General features: G+C 35.5%; 1 protein-coding gene across 1 annotated transcript; it reads right to left on the bottom strand.

Annotated features, from left to right (window-relative positions):
* Window positions 1–24,179: 24,179 nt before the first annotated feature.
* LOC141498394 (small ubiquitin-related modifier 2) lies at window positions 24,180–24,878 on the bottom strand. The gene has a single exon (XM_074201528.1). It carries the CDS (start codon window positions 24,867–24,869, stop codon window positions 24,582–24,584), a length of 288 nt encoding a protein of 95 aa, XP_074057629.1. The 5' UTR covers window positions 24,870–24,878; the 3' UTR covers window positions 24,180–24,581.
* Between the last annotated feature and the right edge of the window lie 1,405 nt (window positions 24,879–26,283).

The following is a 26,283-nucleotide window of genomic DNA, read 5'->3' as shown; positions in this document are numbered from 1 at the left end:
GCAGTGGTGTATGTTGGAAATTGATTGGAAATTCTAAAGAATAGTGCGGAATTTGCTAGGAATTTGGTAAACCAGGTTGGAATGCACTTTAGATGGAATGGGGCTGGTTAATTGCATCATGCTGGTAATTCATAGAAGCCTCAGAACCAGGAAAACCTGGGTTCAAATCTTGCCTCTGACTCATATTCTCCAAAAAACCACGGGCAAATCCCTTTACTTCTTCATGCCCCAGGTAATTCTCAAGATGATAACTTATGGAGCACTTGAAGATCATAGAGTTGGAACAGCAACATTGACATTCCTTATGCCAATGAAAGTACGAAAACTTGTAGTCCACTAGAATCCTGTTTCACATGAACAAGAACGTTTACACTTTCTAAATGTATTTCTCATATTGAATATTTGTACCATTAATTTTTAGCCCAAATTTATGACTTTTTATATTTTTCCATTAAATTTCATCTTATTAGATTCGATCTTTCATACCACTCTGTCAAAATCACATTTATTCTGGTTTTTATAAAGGAAGGTTCAAAAGAAGGGAAAGTGGGGGCAGCTAGATGGCACAGAGGATAGAGCACTGACCCTAAAGTCAGGAGGACCTGAGTTCAAATTCGGCCTCAGACACTCAATAATTGCCTAGCTGTATGATTTTGGGCAAGTCACTTAACTCCATTGCCTTGCAAAAAGCTTTAAAAAACAAAAAAGCAGGGAAAGAGATGATGGTCATTTAATCGATTCTATGTTATTATTTACCTTAAATAATCAAGTAACTCTTCACATTTCAGTACAAACATATGCAAGATTTCCAAACGATATTGCTTCTTGCTGGAAGAAGTTTCAGCCTATTACCCATTTATGACATTATTCATGAGGAACTGTCCTATCAAATATTCTTCTACTTAGTATCACATTTACATGAAATTAGTTATCAGTGCTATATACTTTGTTATTCAAGGACTTAGAATTCATCAATGTGGAGACCTTTTCCATCAATACCATAATGTCTCTATATCTTAATGGACAGACAATCTTCATGAGTTGGTATTACCAAAAATTCAGTCATTGTGGTAATGAGCCTCTCTAAATTTACTTAAGCTTGTCCTTCGGGAAAAAGACCACGCAGAAGAGGAAGCAGAGTTCAGGATTCAAACTTGTGTCCCTAACGTCTAATCTGATGTTTTTTCTCCTACACAACTCTGGGAAAAATGTATAACCTTTTTGGCCATTTTGAAAATTATGGTAAGGCAACTAATTTGTATGAATATAACAGTTTTAATGAGGTTTTAGTAAAATATTCTTAAAAGTCTGCCTATATGCATATTAAAATCGTTAATATCTTCTTTAAAATTAGCTCTTTAATATCATTTTAGGAATCTAGGCATTAAAAAGTGGCCACAGACAGGCCACTTAACTATGGGAACATCTGAATGACTCTGTTCATTAGTACTCTGGGCTAGCATAAATCTGATACTCTGGGCTTAGCACAAAATACTACTGTTGGTGGAACAGTCACAGATTTTCCTCCTTGCTTGAAAATAAAAGTCACAATATCTCAAGGAAATTAAACCTACATCTAATTTAATTCTGAAAACTACAAACATGCAATGAACAGATGTACAGCTCTAGGAAGTAATAGCAGGATTCTTTATTATTTTAGAAACATCAGTGCTTGATATTTGGTTTTCAATATTAACTTCTCTTCCCTATTCTTCCTTCACCCCAGTTCTCTGCTCCATTAAGTATTTAATTGTGTTTTAGTTATATCTAACTCCATCAAAATATTCTGAAAGCTTAGGAAGAACAAGAAAAATCACATACTTACAGCAAAGAGTTTTTTCCCTATTAGGAAGTCTGCCCAAACTAAAGAATACAGCTAGGATTGAAGAAAAGACTATATCCTCTGTATATTTGAACTAACAGAGGTTAGGAAGAGGAGAATGAAGAACTAGTCTTTGTGTTTGGCCAAGAGAAGTGCAGCAATGCCTAGTCAGATTCAGCAAAATGAATTGAGGCTGAAGGTCATGTTACAGAGCTGAGATCACATGAGAAATTTGAGGGACAGAAAGTGAAAACTGCTACAAGAACTTGGATGAGGTCCAGGAGAGCATCCCATAGCATCTTATACATAACAACAGATGCCCCCTAAAGTTAGCTATCTGGGGAGATGACCAGTTACAAACTTACACTGCACCCCCCATATACATACACACAATCCTTTTATTTTGAGTAGAAGTGAAAGATTTCCACATAATTCCAAATAACTTTGTAGAATAGTTGAACCCATTCACAAGTCAAATAAATGGTCATCAATGGAATGGTCACCATTGTGCTACTGGTAGAGAGGAGAACTTGTTAGCATGTAGTACTTTTATCTCAGTAGATTAGTCAACCCCCATGACCATAGACTGGTCCCAAAGAGAGAAGAAAAAATCATCTTCCTTCTTTCTTTGAAGAGGTTGAGAGACTATGTATGTATAATGTTTTATATACTATCAAACTCAATTGATGTTTTGACTAACTTTGCTAGTATTTTTATTTTTATTTAATTTTTATTCTTTATTATAAGGACTTGCTCTTCAGGTTGTGGGGAAGAATATCTGGAGATAAAGATAATGTAAAATATAAGATATGAAAATAATAAGGATATATAAACTAAACAAAAATGTAGAATTAAATAGAATTAATGTTTACAAACATTTCTGAACATGCAGAACATGTGATAAAGATTAAGTCTTTGTGGTAATAGTCTTCTAGGCAGGAACCTTGAGTTTGTAAGTATTTATTTCCTACTTCTAAGATATGGCAACCATCTGTCAATATTGTCATAGGCTTTAGAAATTTGTATTGAGGGATATATCTTTTTAAAGGGGGTATATAAATTTATGCATATACACATATACATACATGGATATATATATATATATATATATATATTATATATGTATATGAAAGTATTCAGAAACTGACTGGAAGGGCATAATCAAGAAAAAAAAGTTTATAGAGATCAACTGAACAAGTAAAGCTATTAAGAGTTGTAGAAGGGACTTGAAAGGTCTAATCCACTCTTTCCCCCAGATTAAAGGAGAGGAAATGGATATTAAATAATTTGCCCAAGATCACATAAGTATTTTTGTAGGAACAAACAGACCTTAGAGAGTCAGAAATGAGAAGAATAAGAGGGAGAAAAGAAGTCAACAAAATTTCAGTCACATGAATAAGAGGGAGTGAATGTCTATTTTTAAAGGAAAATTGAGATCTTAGGGATGATATGCAGGAACAAGGGAAGGGGCTTTTCAGAATGAACAGTGTCATTAAATGCACCTGCCAGGATTAAGAGTTGTGAAATTTCAAACAATTTTGCTATCTAAACAGGTCACTGATTTGGACCACCAGCAGCTTACAGCTGCTAATATGTGTTTAGATGTCAGAGCTGTGAATATATGTGATTTTAGGGATTATCTTCCAAAGCATGAGATACCAATTATCTTCTTTTCAAAGACTTTGATTCCCCACAGTCCCTCAGTCATTTTCCTTTTCTGTTATCTTTGCCAGTCTGAGGAGTATGAGGAAGACCCTCATAATTGCTTTAATTTGTATTTTTTAATTAATACTAATTTGGATATTTTTTCAGATGGATAAATGCAGTCTTGGTTTCTTCACTTGAGAACTGTTCCTTCACATCCTTAAACCATTTATCAATAGTGGAATGGCTCTTATTTTTGTAATTTGAATCAGTCCTTATATAGATTTATTTGACTTGTGAATGGGTACAACTATTCTACAAAGTTATTTGGAATTATGTGAAAATCCTTCATTTCTACTCAAAATAAAGAAAAGGATTGAGTGTGTATATGGGGGGTGCAGTGTAAGTTTGTAACTGGTCATCTCCCCAAATAGCAAACTTTAGGGGGCATTGGTTGTTATGTATAAGATGCTATGGGATATAAAACAAATATAATTTTTGAAAAAGGATGTTATGGGATGAAGAGAGTAAATATTCTGGAAATGGATAGAATTTTCCCATTGGTACCTCAATAAGTGTTGTTATGGCTGCTTAGGTAGAGGTTAGGTTATAAGCTCCTTCAGGGGCCAACAGCCAACTATGAAAGGGTTAGATGGTAGTTTGTACAAGTGGAAGGACTAAGTACAGTAAGGACAAGAATGGAGAGGTTGTACTGAAGAAAAGTTATATATTGTTTGTAGGGGAAGATGGGCCTCATTCTCTCCATGTTGATTGGTTGATCACATACCCCTTGGTGGTGAAGAATTCGAACTCTTTGGAATATAACCTAGTAATGGTATTGCTGGGTCAAATGGTATATACAGTTTTGCAGCCCTTTGGACATAGATCCACATTGTTCTCCAGAAAGGTAGATCAGTTCACAATTCCACCAATATTGCAAAAGCTTTTAAATTTTATGTTATTGCAATTATTCATTTTTACATTCCATTATATTTTCTGTCTCTTGTTTGATCATAGTTCTCTTATCCATAAATCTGACAGGTTAACTATCATGCTTTGGAGAAAATCAATCTGATGCACAAATGAATGCAACAGGGCAGGTGGCTGGATACATTTTACATTCTTCTTCCTTCCCCTCTACCCCAAAACACTGTCTCCCTGAGAAGGATTTAATTTAATTTTTTTATTTATTTAAGGTAATGGGGTTAAGTGACTTGCCCAAGGTCACACAGCTAGGCAATTATTAAGTGTCTGAGGCTGTATTTGAACTCAGGTACTCCTGACTCCAGGGCCAGTGCTCTATCCACTGTGCCACCTAGCTGCCCCCCCCCCCCCCCAAGAAGGATTTAAAATGGAAATACTTGGTTTTTTTTTTGGGTGCTGAGGAGGAGCAGAGCCTTCCTACTCACCTGATAATCACATGTTCTGGTTGTATGACTGCAAGATGTAATGGGGCAGACCATAAAATCTTAGAATCTAGAACAAGGAGGAAATTTGGAGTTCATCAAGTCTAACCCTCCTATTTTAAAGATGAGGAAATTAAAGACTAGGTTGAATTTGCCTAAAGTCATACTAGTAGAATGGAGAAAACTGGAATTCCAGTCCAAGTCCTCTTACTTTAAACACATTTTCTACTGTAAGACTAAGATAAATAATTCATTACCACCACTTGTAAATGACTGTGCTGCTTAGTGACTGGGACCTTCATCCTTGACCTCTGGATGTGCCATGAAAGAAAGTCTTTTTTTTTAATTTTAAATTTTCATTGTTAAATTTTGGATTAAAGGAACAAATAAATTTACAAAGCACCCTCCCTGAGAACAACTGAATACGTCATGCCTATCCATCATCCATCATTGATTGTGATATCATAATTTGCTTATCACCCTTTATGCCTAAATCATCTACCCATTTTGATTTTATCTTGATATACAGTATGATATGAGCCTATATTTTCTGCAAAATTGCTTTCCAATTTTCAAACAGTTTTTGTAAAATAGTGATTTCTTGTCCCCAAATCTTGAATATTTGGGTTTGTCAAACATGATACTATGGTTATTTACTACTATGAATTGAATACCTAATCCATTCCACACTACTAAACTAGTACCAAATTGTTTTCCATAATTATCACTTTGTGATATAGTTTGAGATCAGGTATGACTAGGCCACTTTCCTTCATGTTTTTTCCATTAATTACCCTGATATTCTTGTCTTTTTGTTCTTTCAAATGAAATTTTATTATTTTTCCTAGTTCTATAAAATAGATTTGGTTTTATTTATTTATTTTTGGTAATTTGATTGGGACAGTACTAAAAATAAATTAATTTAGATAGAATTGGTATTTTTATTATATTCACTTAGCTTACCCACAAGCAATTAATATTATTCCCATTTGTTTAGATCTAACTTTATTTGTGTGAAGTGCTTTGTAAATGTATTCATATAATTCCAAAGCTCCACTGACTACTTTGCTTTCTAATGTTTTTAGTGGGAACGAGTATTATATTTTGTCAAAAGTTTTTTCTGTATTTATTAAGACAGTTATATGATTTTTGTTAGTTTTGTTATTAATATGGCCAATTATGCTGCTAGTTTTCCTAATATTGAACCAGATCTGCAATCTAGGTATGGTGTATGAGATATTGTTTATGTTATATTGCTACAATCTCCTTAACAATATTTTATTTAAAATTGTATCTATATCCATTAGATGAAATTAACTTATAGTTTTCTTACTGTTTTTGCTTTTTCTGAATAGGCATCAGCATAATATTTATGTTATAAAAGGAATTTGGTAGGACTCCTTTGCCTATTTTTCCAAATAGCAGGATAATTTTTCTTTAAACATTTGGTAGAATTCATTTGTGAATTCTAGTCCTAGTGAATTTTCCTTAGGAAGTTCATTAATGGCTTGTTCAATTTGTTTTTATAAGATAGAGTTATTTGAGTATTCTGTTTCCTCTTCTGTTAATCTGAGCGATTTATATTTTTTTAAGTATTCATCCATTTCACTTAGCTTGTCAGATTTATTGGCATATGACTGGCAAAATAGCTCTGAGTAATTGCTTTAATTTCATTTGTGGTGAATTCAGCCCTGCAATGTTTTTGTGATATGCTATACTTAGAACCTAGTCCCCAAACTAGAAATCACCTTCAAGTTTCCATATCTATTATATCACAGTACTTTTCTAAACTTTTGATCTCTGTTTTGATCCAATTCTAGTCAAAATTGCATTCATCATATTATGCAAATTAAAGCTTGCAAACATAAGAGATCCATGTAGAAAGAAAAATAGTCAAATAAAGAAATAAAGGCAAAAGCCAACCAGCAATAGCTACAAGGCAAACCAAATATCTCAGTCAATAAACATTTATTAAGCAACTACTATGTACCAGATGCTGTGCTAAGCTCTGGAAATAATATCATAAAAAGATGACCTGCATATGTAGTTAGTATATGGACAGGTGCTTTTAGTGAGGTCAATAATGCCACATACAATTAAGCAATAATGCTGTAGTAGCGCACTTTAATCAGTTTTAATTAACTGTAGTAAATACCACTTTAAGTATCAAAATGTATAGCATTTGGAATTCTAAAGCATACCTGAGTTGGGTCAGAGATGGGAATCCTAAAGGGGAAAAGAAACACTTAAAAGTCTAAACTAGAATTAAGTAGCTGAAGACAAGAACACACAACACACACACACACACACACACACACACACACACACACACAAATACACAGCCACACACATATTCAGGGTAACTAGCTGATACAATATAGAGAGCCCTTGGAGTTAGGAAGACTCATCTTCCTGAGTTCAAATCTGGCTTCAGACACTTACTAGCTATGTGACTTTGGGAAAATCAATTAATTCTGTTTGCCTCAGTTTCCTCATCTGTAAAAATGAGTTGGAAAAGGAAATAGTGGGGCAACTAGGTAGCCCAGTAGATAGAGCACCGGCCCTGGAGTCAGGAGTACCTGAGTTCAAATCCAGCCTCAGACACTTAATAATTACCTAGCTGTGTGGCCTTGGGCAAGCCACTTAACTCCATTGCCTTGCAAAAAAAAAAAAAGATAAAGAAAAGGAAATAGTAAACTATTCCAGTATAGCTGTTAAAAAAAAAAAAAACCCCAGTTGAAGTCATTAAGAGCCAGACATTATTTAAATATATATGTATACATACACATTTATATATGTATATATAATACACAATGTGTGTATGTGTATAAATAAATAAGTGTGCATATATACACTTATACCATATGTGCACATATGTGTAATTATATATATTAAATTATATGAAAAATAAAATTAAATACAAATTACAATTAAATACAAAAAATACAATTAAAATACATATGAAAAATACAGTTAAAACGGAGAATTAAACATTTTTAAACCAGAAAATTATTATTTCTCAATGAAATGAAGATGAGAATTCTGGTGAAGAAAACATCAAGTTTTATTTGGAAAGAAAAAAAATCCCATAGAAAAAAGGTAGAAATAGAAGGTTATGCTAGAGAGGAAAGATCTTATAAGAAATCTGAGGGCACAGAAAGTAGAACCTGTGTTAAGGGACAGTACAAGACAAGAGTTTGGAAGTGACCTAGGAATTTTCCCAGGGCTTTGCAAGGATGAATGGCTTGGCTCAGGGTCATACAGCAGCTATAGGACAGAGGTAAGACTTTGTATCAGGTCTTCATCGGTCTAGGGCCAGTTCTCTTGCCACTACACTATTCTATGTCTTAAAGTTACTGAATTAGTGCAACATTCCAAACTAAAATGTGAGTCTTTTTTCTTTGGGTTACACACACAGTGGCAAGGTGATAATAATCTTAACGGAGAAGGAAGCACTGAACTGTGTTTTTATGAATTTATATTGTGAATTTTGTGGAAGTTTAATCTCAATAATTTATTAAAATCTATTTAAATTACATGTATCCAATTTTGATAACCATCCAAATATAATAGAATTCTAATTTCTGAAATACCCAAAGGAGAGTCTTAGGGGTTGTTTTATTATATTTCCCTTTTCAGCTATGGTTTTGCACAAAGTAGGCTCACTAATAAATGTGTTATGGTTTAACTCTCTGAAAATTAACCCACACTTGTTTCAGAGATTTATACATGATGTAGAATTTTATTCCTGCAGGATAAAAACTATTACTCTTTCTGGTAACATAAAGAACACAAAATAATAGGATACTAGATTTGAAAATACACATATATCACCTAGCCTCAGAAGTCTTAACCTTTTTTGTGAGTGAATCATGAATTTCCTAGACTGTCAGGCAAAGACTACAAGACTCCTCAGAATGATGTTTTTAAATGCATTACTGCTTTAGTGCAAAATAAAACAAAATATAAGGGACTGTAGAGGAAACCAAAGGTTTGTGAAAACAAAGATTTGATTTTTCCCCCATCCAAAATCTCAAACTCCTTAAAAATCCAATGACCCAAAAATAAATAAATAAATAAATAAAAATAAACAAATAAATAAATAAAAACCCAAAGCTACCCATTTCCAGGATGACGAAAGCAAGGTAACTTGCTTTCAATGTGTGACTTGCCAAGATCATGTAAAAGGCAAACAATAGACCTAGGTTTTGAACTGACCCCAATTTCAGGGATTTTTTCCATTTTTTTTCATGCCTTAGTCAGGTCTTGAGGAAATAAAGGTAGATATGTATTTGTGTGTAATACAAATACACATGTGAATGTGTATTTATGTTTATATTTATATATTACATAAGTGTGTATATTCACATGTATGTGCCTGTGTGTGGATATGTGTGGGTGCACATGTTTATTTTAAAAGGCATTGTTTTCATTCATTCAGACTCTTTAACAGTAGAGTTCGTAGAACAGGGTCCTTTGATGCAGACTGTTGAGTAGTACCTTGTATTCACAATCTCTAAAAATCATGTAAGGTCAGGCTTTCTTGTTTTTTCTCCAAGAAAGAGTGATAGTAACTCTGATTAGTCAAACTTTTAACATTTTGAAGATTGGCAAGATCCAATTCACATGAAGTCTGCTGATTGCACCAAGCACTATAAAGGTGCAAGAGTGAAGGTTCTAGATGCCAGTCTGTTCAAAGAGAATTTACTCAGGAAAGAAGTGAGAGAAATCAGATAAAATTCCTCATCAAATCTGGTTGGAAGGGAGAAGATGCTCAGTTTGGGGAAATTTAGCATTTATTTTTGACATTTAACTAGCTTTGCAAATCTTATTTCCAACACATTCAGTTATTCAAGAAAATGTGATAACATTTAAAGTAAACAGGCATCCAAATGTATCTTGGTATGACAAGTACATTACAGAGCATGAAATGAGGCACTACCTTGCATACAAAGAGCTCATCTTTGGAACCACATTTCAGATTCAGTATTTTGACATATTGGACTCACTCCACATTCATCTGAAGATAGAGAAAAGCATAGGAGCAGGTGAAAAACACAGAAATGCATGTCAGGATAGATGATACTAAGAAACCCAGGATGCTTCTGAGCATGACAAAGATCCATTCAAAGGGAGGCTGCTTTTCTTCTTCCCACTCTGTTCAGAATAAATAATGGATAACTTGGAAGATGGAGTCATTCTTTTCAGTTTGGATATGATCCGTGCCATAAGGCAACTGGCAACTGGAGTTTGCCCTGGGATGGCAGAGTTAGAAGATGTTTGCAGCCCCAGTAATCCTTTAGTAACTTAAAAAACACTATTTAGCGCTCAGGGAACCTTCCTCACTTCCACCTGCAGTGCCAGGCTTGCATCTATGTCTTGTGGTCCTTGTCGCATTCTACCTGGGACAATATCTTGTTAACTCTAACCTCTCTCCCCTTATGTCCTCAATCTCCCAGACCTGCTGGCCTATTTCAAGAATTTGGAGAAAAATATTCTTAGCTATGGTTCTGGATAAGGTGGATACTTCATGAATAAAGTAGGTTTTATGCTTGTCCCTTTCATAATCAGTCAGCATAAGAAATTAAATGGGAATTGGAGGTTGTAGAAGCTATTGATGACACATGAAGGCCAGCAGATAACACAGAAAAAGTTCAGAAATTCAGAAATGCATAAAATATATGTATAGTATTTTTAATAAACAATGACCTACAATAACCTATGACCAACTACTTAACCCAAATTTTACAGTAAGATACTGTAAATGCACCATCAAAAGAAAAGACTTCTCTGCTACAAAAGAAGAACCCAATTTTTTTGTGTGGATTTGTTAGATCGTACAACACCCCTACCCAACCCCTCCTTGTGGAAGGGATAACTATACATTGTTTGTTCAGGTCATAGCATATGCTTGGTTGGTTTTGAAGGGAGAGCAAATGAAATGACTGTTATCTTTTTTTTTAGGTTTTTGCAAGGCAAATGGGGTTAAGTGGTGTACCCAAGGTCACACAGCTAGGTAATTATTAAGTGTCTGAGACCGGATTTGAACCCAGGTACTCCTGACTCCAGGGCCACCTAGCTGCCCCAATGACTGTGTTATCTTGACAGCAAACTGGGATCAATGTCTGGAAATTATAACACAGATAATTTTGGCTTATTATAAAGAGGAGCTTCATGGATCTAAAACCTGGAAAAGGATTTGGATGACATTTGGTCTAATGATACTTGACTAGAGTGCTGAATCTGGAGTCAGGTCCCAGACACTTACTGGATGTGTGTCTTTAGACAAGTCAGTAGTTTTCACAATTATAAAATGGGGCTAAAATTAGCAATTGTCTATAGGGCAGTTGTAAGACATATAAGATCATAGTTGTAAAGCATTTAGTTCTGGCACATACAGTAGGTACTCTATAAATACTACCTATTGTTATTACTATTAGTATTATTATTGTTCTTGTTAAAGACCAGAGAAATTAAATGATTTGTCTAAAGTCACACTAAGTAGAAGTGATGGGATTTGAACTCAGATCTTATGCCTTCATTTTTCAGGAGTCTTTATAAAAGTGGAATTGTTTACCTTAGGTAATTATGAAATATCTTTTGATGGAACTGAATGACTATTTATAAGGACAGTTGTAGAAGAGATTCCTGTTTTAGGGAGCAGTTTCACTAGTTATGAGGTGAATTCTTTAGTTTCCCTCCAACTCTGAGATTTTTGAATGACAGTGAGATCTCTGGTACCACTTATGATCATTCTCACATTTTACCAGTACTGTTCAGGGACCCTCCTTCCTTCCTCCAATGATTCAAAGGTATTCCTATTTATCTTGACTAGATGCTTTGACTATATTGCTGTGTTCTGCCATCCATACCACTCGTAGAAACAGGCTGGGCAGAAACAGAATCTCTTTCATCCTTGCAGAGGTAAATTCACCACCCCGCATCTGCTGCTTCAACATACTCATGGATTCCAGAGCTCAAAGGGAACTTGTCTCTTTTTCCAACTTTTGAAAAGTTGGTTTTTCCTAGTAGAGATACTGGAGAATTTCCCCTCAATACTAGATTAAACCTCCACTTGTAGGCACTGAATGAAGGCTTTTTAGTCATCCTCAAACTCTTACTTCCAATAAGTTATTGCCAATAGGAGTTTATCTCTTTCCAGTTCAAAACTACAAGAGATGTGTCCATCCATGATTAAAGTCATGGAATCTTTCTGAGCTAGTTAGTTAACTAGCCAAAATAAATAAAAGTAAGGGTGCACAAAGCTATTGAAATTAAGGTGAATATTTTCCCTTGTGTTCTAAATATCTAAATAAATCATTATCTTAACTAGGTGATAAGAATGAAAAGTTTTCAAATGGTTTCCATATGTCTTCTGAAGGTTCAGAGGTATTGTGTTTTCAACAACATATGATAAGAGGGTAAGTTAAGAAACCTCAGAAATTTTATTCCTACAAAGTTTGTGATAAAAGGAGTATATCATCTGAACAAAATAATTTATTATCTGCTGTAAAAACATAGAACATGATTCTATTGACTCCTTTGATTAAAAAAAGAAAACCAGCCCCTACCCATAAAGTGCTCCTGTAGTTGACAGATGATTACAACCATTGTAAGAAACTAGAGATATTTCTTAAATATACTCTATTAATCTGGCCTCTACCATCCCTGTTCCCCCACATGTGGTGATTAAAAGTCTTCCCATTTTCTCTCCTCAGTGAACCTCAAGAATTTACAATGTACTTTACTAAAAGTGAGAACCCACCCTTCCATCACAGATAAAGAAGGATGCTCTGATAGGAAATTAAAGACATACTCCTCTTGCTTTGTAAATTAGGTGTTGGTGCCTTGCTCTTTACACAAGGAGTAATAATTGTTATAAAGCACTGACTTCATCAGTTAGAACAGGAGTCACTTCCAGGTGAAGCATGGTTAGCATCACCTATTTTAGACTAAACGTCAAATATGAAGTATAGATTTTAAACAGCACTCCATCCTCAAGGTCTGTGGGAAATCAGCCCATTTCTGATGCTTGTTGATTGAATTATTATGTAGGAAAATGATGTTATCAGAATCATAATTTCAATAATTTTTAGAACTCAAAGTATCCTAAAATATCATTTCATTCTACTTCCCTCATTGGAAGAAACTGAGTTCGAAGTCAGGTCTTCATGCTCCCAGTTGATTGTCACTATAACCAGAGAAGCATTAATCTTAGAGGTACAAAGTAGTTAGACCAAAATATATGTACTGCTATTGCTATTTCTCCATCTAAATATATGTATATTGCCTTTTCCCCTCAAAATTTAAGTGGCTTGGGAGCAGGGGATTTTTTTTTCATTTTTGCCTTTGTGTCTCCAGTGCCTAGAACATAGTGTTTATTGAATTGACTTGTATTTTGTATATGTAAATAAGTATATATATGTATTTATATATTGTATATAATTATATATTTGTACTTTTTGCCTTTGTGTCTCCAGTGCCTAGAACATAGTGTTTATTGAATTGACTTGTATTTTGTATATGTAAATAAGTATATATATATATTTACATATTGTATATAATTATATATTTGTACTTAAGGAGTAGAGACCCCTGATCAATTGATTTCCACCCCACCTCCAATCTAGTTGATGAAATTACAGAAGGTAAGATACAGCTAAGTGAAATAAGATTTTAAGGTACTGAAGAAAGTGAAAAGAACTTAGCAGTCTTATAAGATCATAAACTTACTGCTAGAAGGAACCTCAGAAACCACTGAATCCAACCTCCACATTTTATAGCTAATGAAACTGAGGCTGATTGGCAAAGTGACTTTCTCCCAGAGGGTGATTTGGATTTGAACCTGAGTCTTCCTAACTCAAGTCCACTGCCCTATCCACTATTTCACACTGCTTTGTAATTTCTTTATGAGATATAAAATTCTTCTGGCAAAATTTATAGAATCAGTTATCAATGGACCAAAGAACTGACTGAACTCCTACTGGCCCTTTTAAAAGGAAAACAATTTCCAAGGAGAGCCAGCTCCAAGGAACTAAGTCTGTGGGATGACAAGAGAAACCAATAAGGAAGAAGAACCTAGCCTTAGAGACAGAATCGTTCCAAGACACAGTGGGTGAAAAGGAGACAGAACGCCTTATCCAGATGCCTCCATGCCCTCTCCTTTCACTCTCTTCTGAAGTCTCTACAAACTGCCTTCCAATCACATGCTATCAAAACTTTTTCTCCAAAGTTACTAATGATCTCGTAAATGGCCAAATCCAAGCCGATTTCTCAGTCTTCAATCTCCTTGAATTCTCTGCAGCCTCAGACACTCAATCACCCTCTTCTCCCAGCGACCCTTTCCTCCCAAGCTTTTTGTGACTCTGCTCTAACTTGAGTCTCCTACCTACCCAACTATTCCTTCTCAGTCTCCTTTGCTTGACCTTCATCCTGATGATGCCTCCTAACAGAAGGCCCTCTCTTTTCTCTCTGTACTATTTCACATGATGATCTTATCATCTCCTATAGATTAAATTATCATCTCTATGTTGATGATTCTCAAATCTATTCATTTAGCCCTACTGCAGGTTTGCATCTCCATCTGTTTTTTGAATACTTCAAACTGGTTATTCTATAAACATTGTAGGCTCAGTTTTTAAAAAACAGAATTGATCTTTTCCCTCAAAGCCCTTCCCTCTTCCTAAATTCCATATTACCTTTAAAGGCATCAGGCTTGAAAGCTAGGTGCTATCTTTAATTCCTCACACTCTATCACTTTCCCACCCCCCCCACCTGCCCCATCCAATATGTTGCCAAATCTTTCCAATTTTAGCTTTGTAAACATCTCTTGCTTATGTTGCCTTTTCCTCTTTGATACTGTCATCACCCTGATATGGTCTTTCAGTTCAGACCATTGCAGGGGGTTGCTCATTGGTCTTCCTGCTACAAATCTCTTCTTATTCTAGTTTATCTTCTACTCAGCTGTCTAAATGATCTTTTTTTTTTTTTAGGTTTTTGCAAGGCAAATGGAGTTAAGTAGCTTGCCCAAGGCCACACAGCTACGTAATTATTAAGTGTCTGAGACCGGATTTGAACCCAGGTACTCCTGACTCCGGGCCGGTGCTTTATCCACTGGGCCACCTAGCCGTCCCCTAAATGATCTTTTAAAGAACAGGTCTGACCATATCATCCTTCCACTCAACTCCAGTGGCTTTGTATCACTCCAAGATCAAACAGAAAATCCTCTATTTGGCATTCATAGCCCTTCCTAACCTGGCCCCTTATATATCTTAGGAACCTCCCTGCTTTAACCACCCCATCCCTACCACATATTCTTCATTTCAGCTCTACTGGCCTCCTTGAAATTCCTTGCACAAGATCTCCATCTCCTAAAGAGGCATTTTTGTTGACTATCTGCCATGCCCAGAAAATTCTCTCTCCTTCCTCAACTCCACTTCCTGGCTTCCCCAGCTTACTTTAGGACCCAGTTACACCTTCTCCAAGAAGCCTTTCCCCTAAAGTTAGTGCCTTTACTCTGTTTATTACATTTTATCCTATAGTTGTCTTGTTTGTACATAGCTGTTTGCATCTTGTCTCCTCCATTAGCTTGTGCGGTATTCAGGAGCAGGGACATCTGCCTTTCTTTCCAGTGCTTCTTATTACAAAGTTTAACATATGACAAGGTGCTTAATAGCTGCTTGTTGATTGACCCTCAGAACTCTACACCCCATGACAATATTCTGTCTACTTGCCAAAAGGGAACACTGTCCCAGCAGGAGGAAGGTCCAAGAAGTCAAGGAAGAGCTTGGCCAGAAGTTAGGAGAGAGTTAGCCCCAGGCTTTGGGAATTGAGCTATGAACAAGAACAGTCAGTCAATAAACATTTAAGTACCTATTATGTACCAGACTTCTGTGTGTTCCTGTACATATATCATCTTACTGACACTGTGCATGAGAGGGTGCAGTGTAGGTTTATGGGTTGGATGCTTAGTAGCTACTGTTTTTGTGATGGGCATTTGCTTTGGGAGTATTAGAGTATTAGATGTTCTGGGGCAGTTTGGGGTTGAAGTGGATAGAGCCTCAGGTCTTGAGTCAGGAAGACTCCTCTTCCTAAGTTCAAAAACCAGCCTCAGATCCTTGCCAGCTGGGTGACCCTGGGCAAGTCATTTAACCTTGTTTGCTTTAGTCTTCTCATCTGTAAAATAAGCTAGAAAAGGACATGGCAAACCAGTGTCTTTGCCAAGAAAACCCCAAAATGGAGTCATGAAGATTCAGGCACAACTGAACAACAAATCCAGTGATTTGAAAGATTATAAAAGGTAAACTCATTCGTGGAAGAGGTGAGAAGGAGGTGCTCTTCTTCAATAGAATGTGAGCTCTCTGAGGTCTTTCTATCTCCAGCACCAAGTAGTTAGTGGCACATGGGAGTTGCCTAATGCATACTTGCTGAATGATTGATAGGTTGATTATTGTAGCAACATTAGCCAGGGATTTATGGAGGAAGGAAGGGTTATTTTAGGCAGATTTATGAAGTATGACTTATTTTAGGAAGTATGTACCTTTAGGCAATTTGTATTATTTGGATAATGAGGAAAAGATCCAGGGGAGCTTCAAGGATCTGTGAGGCCTATCAACATGTTTCAATGACCTAAGGAGAAATTTCTATAGCATGGGTGTGTCCAGTACTTGTCCATTGACCTTGAGAATGTTCATTTCCCTTCCCTAGGTGTCTGTCATTTTGTTTCAGCACTATTTACAATCTCCTATGACTGGGAATTGGCATTCTTGGAAGGACCCAATGTTCTCTGTAAATCAAGCCTGTCTTTCACTTGCTAAGAAACTTTCTTCCTTTCTGGGGAAATCCTGCATCTCATTCCTCTGTTCCATTTTGCTTCTGGTTCAATTAAGAATGAGAATAAGCCAGCTAGCTCCCAGAACACATGCCTTGGACTGAAAATTATGCTCATTTGTTCAGTGCAGGAATTATCTGATTATCTAGACTGCGCTTTCCATTTTTTCTCTGATAAATGCAATTTTAAAGGAATTACAAGCTAATATGTTTGCTTCCAAAATAATCATTTCATGATTGGTTTATAAACACACAAGGAACCCCAGTTGAGGCTAAATGAAGAGGATACATTCTTGAATAAGAGGTTTTCCAGACTTAGAGAAAGCTGTATTTATTTGTACACCCACATGATGCCAATGCTATATAAAGTTCAAACAACAAGACTGAGATTGTATGCCAAAGGAAAAAACCTGAGAAGGGCATGAAACATTTTCTCAAACTGCTTATCAATTTTCCCATTTCCCCCCATAAAATAATATTAAAATAAAATAGTAAAATAAATAAGCCTAATTATAGCTCACATTTGTACTGAACATGTGGTAGGAAAGCATGCTTTTCTCATAGTGGGTCTAGAAGAAAAGCACTAATAATATGATTGTTTCTACTTTACTCATGAGGAACCTAAGGTCCAGGGAGCTGATGTACCTAAGGTAACAAGCTAGGACTTAAATTCAGACCTTTCTATTCCTAGGGCACCTGAGCTACTTCTATTTCACAGTACTGCCTCTAAACCAGTTCTGTTTGAACAGTCCCCTAAGAGAGTGATTTTTCCAAGAAGGATTATTATACTTACTTAATATCAAGCAGGTTTTGTTCCTAGAAGAGGCAAATGAAGGAGTTCATCAGAAGTTCATAGAGCCAAAGATCTAGAGCAGAAGAGATCTAAGAAGTCATCTAGATCAGGAAACAATATATTTCATACACACACACACACACACACACACAAATATATGAATAAATGACAGGTTTGAAAAGTAAAAGAAGGTCAAAGGCTTCTAGACTGCAAAGAAGAAGGAAACTGCTGCATACTCACCAAAGGAAATTGCTGCATACTCACTACCAGGAAGGCTAAAAGGCAAAAAGCATTCTTTTAACAGAAGGAAGTCCTCCAGAGAAGCTTTGTGGATGTAGTAAATAAAGACACAGAACATTATAGAGTCTCCACAATGCAATCCACAATAACTCAAAATAGTTCATCCTAAATATCTATACAGGAAAAACCATGTAAATGAAGAGTGCCTCTTTTGTCCTATAGCCATGTCATCAAAACAAACAGAAACTGGATAAGAATCCCTATAGGTCACATAATGACAGTTTTCAAATGTAATGTTATTGATATATTTTATTGTATATTTATTTTTGTTAAATATTTTCCAATTACATTTTAATTGGGTTCAACTGCACTGGAAAGAGTTGCCAGTTGCTGGCTGGTGAATGATAGTATTACTGCATCAAAGGGTACCTCCCCAGTTTTATAGCCTTTTGGACATAGTTCCAAATTGTTTTCCAGAATGAATGGATCAGCTCATAACTCCACCAAGAGTACATTAATAACTTCATTTCCCTTCCAACATTAATCTTTTCATTTTCACCTTATTAGCCAAACTGTTAGATATGGAGTGGTACCTCAGAATTGTTTTAATTTAAATTTCTTTAATCAATAGTGATTTAGAGCATTTTTTTTTCATATCACTGTAGATAGTTTTTGATTTCTTTGTCTGAAAACTGCCTGTTCATATTATCCTTTCACCATTTATCAGTTGGGGAAATGACTTGTATTTTTATAAATTTGACTATCTTCAATATATTTAAGAAATGAGCTCTTTTTTGGTTGCTAATTTGTTGCAAAATTCCTCCCTGCCCCCAGTTTTCTGCTTTTCTTTTACCTTTGATTGCACTGGTTTTATTTGTGCAACAACTTTTAATTTTACATAATCAAAATGACATATTTAGCATTTTTCAATACTCTATATATTTTCTTTGGTTTTAAATTCTTCTCTTATCCATAGATCTGACAAGTAAACTGGCATTTTATGACAGAGGACTTTTTTTCTCTCCCTTGTTCCATGATAACTTCCAATAGTCAGAGGGAAAAATACAACCTAGATGTCTTGCCATCAAAGACACCCATAGCCATATTTAGTGTTCTTCCCATTGTACAAATGTGATCCTAATTGAAAAATAAAGTAGGATTTTATTTTTCAAAGGTTGGCATGAGACTGGTTTCCTTGAAGTGGATTTGGCTGCATTCATTTGGAACAGGGCATCTGAATATCTCTTATCAGAGCTATCTTGACCTGAGAAACCATCTGGCTGGAAGGTCACAGCATATTCCCAAGACTTATATTTGAAAACATATCCTGGTGCTGACAAGAGTCATTTAGGAAGGGAAGGCTTGGAGGGTCATCGAGTGAGTTGTTGAGATCTGAACTACAGATTTCCAACAAAGCTGTTTTGTGATAGCAGCATCTGCAAATAAACCAAAGTTCCCCCACACACAGTTTTTGTGTGTGTGTGTGTGTGTTTCAAAGACAGACAATATCAGTTTCAACAGTGCATGTAAGTCCAGGTTTTTCTGAAATAATCCTGCTTATCATTTCTTATAGCACAATAATATTCTACCACAGCTTGTTTAACCATTCTCAACTGATGTTCAATTCTTAGCCACTGTAAAAAGAGCTGCTAGAGATATTTTTGTAGAAATAAGTGTTTTCTTTCTTTCTTTTTTTTTGATGTATGTAGATATATATAGATATAAGCAGTGGTATTGCTGGATAAAAGGGTGGCCTGATATTGTCTTTCAGGGGATTTTACTTTTGTTTTTAAAAGAACTCCCAAACTTGGTGGTACAGTGGGATTGCAGCCTTGGATATTTACCTACTGTATAGCCTCTGGGTAGATCACTTAACCTCTCTTTGCCTCAGTCTCCTCAACTGTAAAATGGGGAATATAAATAGCCCCTACTGCCAAGGGATATTGTGAGAAATAGCTGATACAATATTTGTAGATGAGCATAAATGTGCTTATTACAATGTCTTGATGTACTGTAGTTGCTATAGAAATTCTTATTCCTTTCCCCCTCTTTTTTTTTTACAATGTTGCCTGAGAGTTTTGAGAGGATAAGTGACTCTAGGATCTCTAAACTGCTATGTGTTGGAGGTGGGACTTGAACCTAGGGCTTGAAGACTGGTTCTTTAATTCATCATGTCAAAGTGCCTCTCATTCAGCAAAAATGGATTTTCTTTTTTAAATGAAAGTCTTGATGACTACTGGTTTAGATTAAAGGATGGGGAGAATGTTTGTTCAACTCTTGAAAAGGGAGCTAATTCTAGAGTGTAATAAACATAGGTTAGTAAAAATGCCTATCTTTGGATCCTGCTGGGATGGAAGAAATTAAAAAGAAATCCTAGAGGTCTCTTTCTATTGGCCACATACAGGTTAATTTAGCAACCAGGACAAGTTATATGCCTTATTTCCAGTTTCCTTGTCTGTAAATAGGAATACTATCATTTGCCTTTACTTCACAAGAATTTCAGGGATATGAATATACCCAGACCTTTGTAGTACATTCCAGGTCATTAATGGTCCTTCCATGCTTATGGAAGTATTTGCTACTACTTTTTCTCCAAGTCATTTATCCCTATTACTTTTGCTCAGTGACAATAATAGAAGAAATTAGAAGAAAATTCCAGGCATTACTACCCAAGGGAAGCAATGGCAAAATTTTAATTTAGAACAGCCCAAGAACCCCATATATAATCTATATGGGCAAAAAAGATTAAACGCAAAGCATACAAAATACAGTTGTTTTATACATCTGAATGTATCCCATAGAAGAAACCTAGTGTAAGATACTGGGGTTATCTGTTTTAGGTTTGAAGTTTTCAGTGGGTGAGGTACATTCCATTATGCTTATGGTATGCATTGGTGCTTAGGAATGAATCACACATTTAAATAAGTTATTTTTAACATACTGAAAGGCTAGTGGGAGGAATATTTGATTTTTTTACAATATTATGAATTAGGAAGCAAATAAATTTCTTTGTATGTATGGTTTATTTCTAGCTTACACAGCAATTCTCAGTAAACAGAAAAAGTTTTAAGAACTTAAAAACAATAATTTGGAATCAGTGTGTCTAGAAAGTCAAAGAAGTGGGACAGCTAGGTGGCACAGTGGATAGAGCACCAGCCTTGGAGTCAAGAGTACCTGGGTTCAAATCCGACCTCAGACACTTAATAATAATTACCTAGCTGTGTGGCCTTGGGCAAGCCACTTAACCCCATTTGCCTTGCAAAAAAAAAAAAACAAACCTAAAAAAAAGTCAAAGAAGCAAGTACCATCATGAATGATTTCAGGACAGACATCAACATAGAATTATAAAGGTTTAGGCACCTATTAGTTACTAATTCAGTTTCCTTCAATGATATAATGATAATTAGAAGAAAATGAGTTATATAAAATTAAATGATAATTTTGGTACTATGCAGGAAGAAATGTCTTTTAAAAATGTAATCATAGGAGTTTAATTTCTATTCCATTTCCCTTCTTCACTCCTCCTACCTCTCTCCTTGTCCCAAAAGAACATCAAATAATGGGAGTAATTCAATTCAGAGAGGGAAGAAAAGGATAAAAACTTCCAATTGTCTTCCTCCTGAATAGTATTGATAGAATACTCTATTTCTGTTAGGAGTTGAAATGAAATAGCTAATAAGGAAATAACTAGGAAAAGCAACCTCATTTTTATGAGTTTCTCAGCTAGTGATACATACTACTCCCAAAATTCAGAGAATTCAAGACAATTGTAGAAATGTACCTAACCTAATTGTGCCAAACTTAGTTGCAGGGAAGGAGGAGGAGGAGTGTTAGTTATTCCATATTTGTGGGACTTCACATTCTTCAAAGAGTTTTTGTAAATATATATTATCATCTCAGTTTCACAAAACTATATGAAGGCACCAGGACAGATAATCATACTATCATCCCAAACATATAAGGGGAGATTAGCCTCCAGGTATCCTGATTTGCAAGTAGCCCCACCTTCATACCCATTATACCATACTGCCCAGTCAACATCGTGCTTAACTGGGATTTGGTTAACAACTTTTAGAGGAAAGCCTCATCATAGGGTAGTTTCCAAACATCCAGCCATAGATTCAAACAAATTAGAGCCTAAGAAGACATAGGAGAGGATTATATATCCATGACTCCTAGTTTCACAGATGAGGAAAGTAAAGCTTAGAAAGGCTAAATAAAGGCGGCTATGTGGCACAATAGAACAGTGGTGCTGGTGCTGGAGTCAGAAGGTCCCGAATTCAAATTCAGCCTCAGACTAGCTATGTGACCTTGGGCAAGCCACTCAACCTAGATTATCTAAATATAAGGCTAAATAACTTGGCTAAGTTACAAGGATAGCAGATAATAAAAGACAGGATTTGAACCCTGTTTTTCTGACTAAACTTTGGGTTCTTTTCACACCATGTTGGTAAGAAGAGAGGAGTCTGATATAATTTGCTTAACCTACAGGTGTAAGAGGAGGAAATAAATCAAGGAATGGAGAAGATTCTGCAACCTGGAGGGAAAACAAAATAAGGAGATTCTACTTCATGATAATGGTATCATATGATGCTTTATTTATTTATGTTTATATACATATATATTATTTATTATGACATTAAAGATCATCTTGCCCAATTTCCTCATTTAAATGAAAAGGGAGGCCCTGAAGGATTCAAACTCAGGACTTTTCTGTTTCAAGCTTCTGTAACTGTTCTGTACTTCTTGTTACAAAAATAAAATATTTCTCCTCAAAATCCAATGGAAAGAACACTGAATTCAAATGCTTGAGTTGAACTGTAGCTCTGCTGAGCTCTTGATCAAAGAGTCCCTATGTTTATCTTGGCCCCACCTTAGTTACTTCTAAAAATGAAGGACTTTGATTGGAGACTCTCTCTTGGTTTCCTTCTACTATCTTATGATATGATAAGTGACTTGTCCAAGGTGACATCACTAGTAAACCGAAGATCTGGGATTGAAATCCAAGTTTTCTAGTCTATAGCCTCACCACTTCCAGCAATGAACAATACCGACAATGAACAACCATATTTGTAAATATTATCATAATATAGATCCGGATGTAGAAGAAATCTAAGAGGCCATCTAGTTCAGAGGTGTCAAACAATCTTGATACAGATTAAAATTATTTAAAAATTTTTTAAAATTTTCATCCACTTGTACATGAATATTTCCAATTTACAAAATTTCCCTCCACCCTCCCTTTCCACCCCTCTCCCCTCAGTAGGGAACAGAGAGATTAGCATTTTACATTCATATTTTATTAAACATTTTACAAATTAAGTCATTTTTGGTATGAGGAATTAGGATTAAGGGAAAGAGATACATAAGAATACTTTTTATAAAATGTTCATCAGATTCAGTAGAGGTGTTTTTTTTTCTGCGTGTTTTGTTATTCTTCCTCTGGTTGGGGATAATATAGTCCATAACCAGTCAAATACAGTTGTCCTGGCACTCTCTATTGTCGAGAGGAGTTGCATTTATTAAGGTCGTTCATCTCATAACGTTGCTGATGTGTACACTGTTCTCTTGGCTCTACTCCCTTCTGTCAGCATCAGATCCCATAAATCATTGCATTCTTCTCTAGACTCCAACCATTTATGGTTTCTTATAGAACAATAATATTCCATAGTGTTCATGTACCATAACTTGTTTAGTCATTCCCCAACTGATGGGCATCCTCTCAATTTCCAATTCTTTGCCACTACAAAAAGAGCTGCTATGAATATCTTGGAACATGGATGACTTTTCCCATTTTTTAAAAATTTCTTCTGGATATAGTCCTAGAATTGCAATTGCTGGGTCAAAGGTATGAACAGTTTTATTGCTCTTTGGGCATAGTTCCATATTGCTCTCCAGAAAGGTTGGATCTATTCACAACTCTACCAGCAATGTATGAATGTCTCAATCCTTCCACAACCTCTCCAATAGTGACCATCTTCCCTTTCTCATCTGGGCTATTGTAATAGTGATTTGGAGCACTAATCAACAGCGATTTGGAGAGTTTTTTCACATGATTATATATAACTTTAATTTCTTCATTAGAAAACTGTCTGTTCATAACCATTGACCATTGGAGAATGACTTGTGACCTTATAAATATTATGCAATTCTCTCTATATTTTAGAAATGAGATCTTTATTAGAACACCTGATTGTGAAGAATGTTTCCCAGCTTTCTGCTTTCTTCTAATCTTTTTTTTTAAATTTTAAACAAGAAGTTTATTTAAACAACAAGATGTTTGATTTGGAAGGGAAAACTATCTAGGATCAATTTCTTTATAGTAATTTATCCCTACTGAGACAGAGATTGCCCTACATGTAACAGCTACGTACAACAAAGTTATAAAATCGTCCTTGGTTTTACAATGATAAAAGGAAAAACATTGAAATTATCCAATCAAACAAGGTATGCGGGGATTTTTTTTTGTGGGGTTTTTTGTTGTTGTTCAACAGTGAGAGCAAAATAACTTACTGGAATATAAAGATAAAAGTTGAATGAGCATGCCACTAATGGAGAAAAGGGATATTTTCACAGAACCAGTTTGTTTTTCCCCTCCCCATCTCCATTTGATGTTGATCAAAACATGCCATCGGCCATTTAGTTTAAAAAAAAAAAACAACTATGCATTATACCTGTGCACATACACCAGTTACTTTATGTACAATAAAGGAATGGGGAAGGGAATCAAAGAGAAAACTATACTGCAGTAGTCAGGATGTGGATGAACCAAATCTTGGTTTTCTAATTGTGAATGTATTGTTTTCCTTGGGAGCACAGTTCTGGAGTACAGTTGCAGGTTCTCTTTTTAGTAAACACCTCCTGTCTGCTGCTGGAATACATCAATTGTATCTTCATCCTCCATTTCCAACTGTGCAGGTGTGTCTGTTTCATTGATTGGTTGCCCATCAAATCGGAATCTGATCTGCCTCATTGACAAACCCTGTCGTTCACAATAGGCTTTCATTAGTTTACTAAGTGGTGTGTGCCTCTTAATCTTAAATTGCACCACTGAACCATCTTGCCCTGCCACCTTCAAATTAATGTGGTCGTTGTTTTCAGTCTTGACTCCTTCCTTCGGCTTCTCGTCGGCCATGGCGAGTCCGGGGGTCTCCTCAGCCACTGCTTCACAAAAGAGGCACCAGAAGGGTCTGCTCCAAGGGAACGGGGGGGGGGGGGGGGGGGGGGGGAAGAAGCAGCAGCGGGAGCAGGAGCATCGGTGGGAGGAAGATGATGGTGGTGATGGTGAGGAGGAGGAGGAGGAGGATGGTGGTGATGGTGAGGAGGAAGAAACCTTTCTTCTAGTCTTGGCAACATTGATTTTATTAGTGAAAAATTTTTTAATTTAATATAGTCAAAACCATTCATTTTGCAGTTTATAATGTGCTTTAATTCCTGTTTGGTCATAAATTTATCCCTTTTCCATAGATCAGCTAGATAAGAGTATTATTTGTCTATTAATTTATCTATGGTATTGCTCATTATGTCTAAATCTTGTACCCATTTTGAACTTATTTTGGTATTAGGTGTGAGATATGGATCTATGCCTAGTTTTGCCATACTATTTTCCAGTTTTTCCCAACAATTTTTGTCAAATAGTGAGATCTCAGAAGCTGATGTCTTTGGGGTTGTCAAATAGTATATTACTGTAGTCATTTACTGCAGTTTCTTTTGAACTTATCTTAATCCACTGATCAATTACTCTATTTCTTAACCAGTACCAGGCAGTTTTGATGACTACTACTTTATAGTATAGTTTTAGATCTGGTGGAGTTGGTCACCTTTCTTTACATTTTTTTTTTCTGGCAGAATTCTGACAATTCTGGTTCTTTCAATTTCTTTTTCTTTCTTATTGCTATTGTTAGCATTTCCAATACATAATGGGCATCCTTGTTTCACTCCCAATTTTATTGGAAATGCTCTGAGTTTATTCTCATTAAATTTAATATTTGTTGATGGTTTTTAGATAGATACTATTTCTTATTTTAAGGAAAACTCCATTTATTTCTAAACTTTTTGAAAGGAATGGATGTTGTATTTTATCAAAGGCTTTTTCAGCATCTATCGAGATAATCATATGATTTCTGTTGGTTTTACTACTGATGTTTAAGTATGTTGAGTGTTTTCCTAATGTTGAACCATCCCTATCTGCCTGTTATAAATCCAACTGATCATGGTGTATTAGTCTGGTAATAACTTGTGGTAGTCTCATTGCTAAAATTTTATTTAAGATTTTTTGCATCAATATTCATTAGAGAGATTCATCTATAATTTTGTGTTTTGGTTCTTCCTAGTTTAGGTATCAGCACCATATTGGTGTCATAAAAGGAGTTTGGCAGAACTCCTTCCACTTCTATTTTTAAAAATAGTTTATGTAGAATAGAAATTAATTGTTCTTTAAATGTTTGGTAGAATTCACTTGTAAATCCATCTGGACCTGGACTCTTTTTCTTAGGGAGTTTACTGATGGTTTCTTTAATTTCTTTTTTCTGAAATGGGATTATTTAAGT

Source organism: Macrotis lagotis, chromosome X (genome assembly GCF_037893015.1).
Source record: "Macrotis lagotis isolate mMagLag1 chromosome X, bilby.v1.9.chrom.fasta, whole genome shotgun sequence".
Lineage (NCBI taxonomy): Eukaryota > Metazoa > Chordata > Mammalia > Peramelemorphia > Peramelidae > Macrotis > Macrotis lagotis.
The sequence above is the reverse complement of the archived record's forward strand: the minus strand, read 5'-3'. Positions and strand labels throughout refer to the sequence as shown.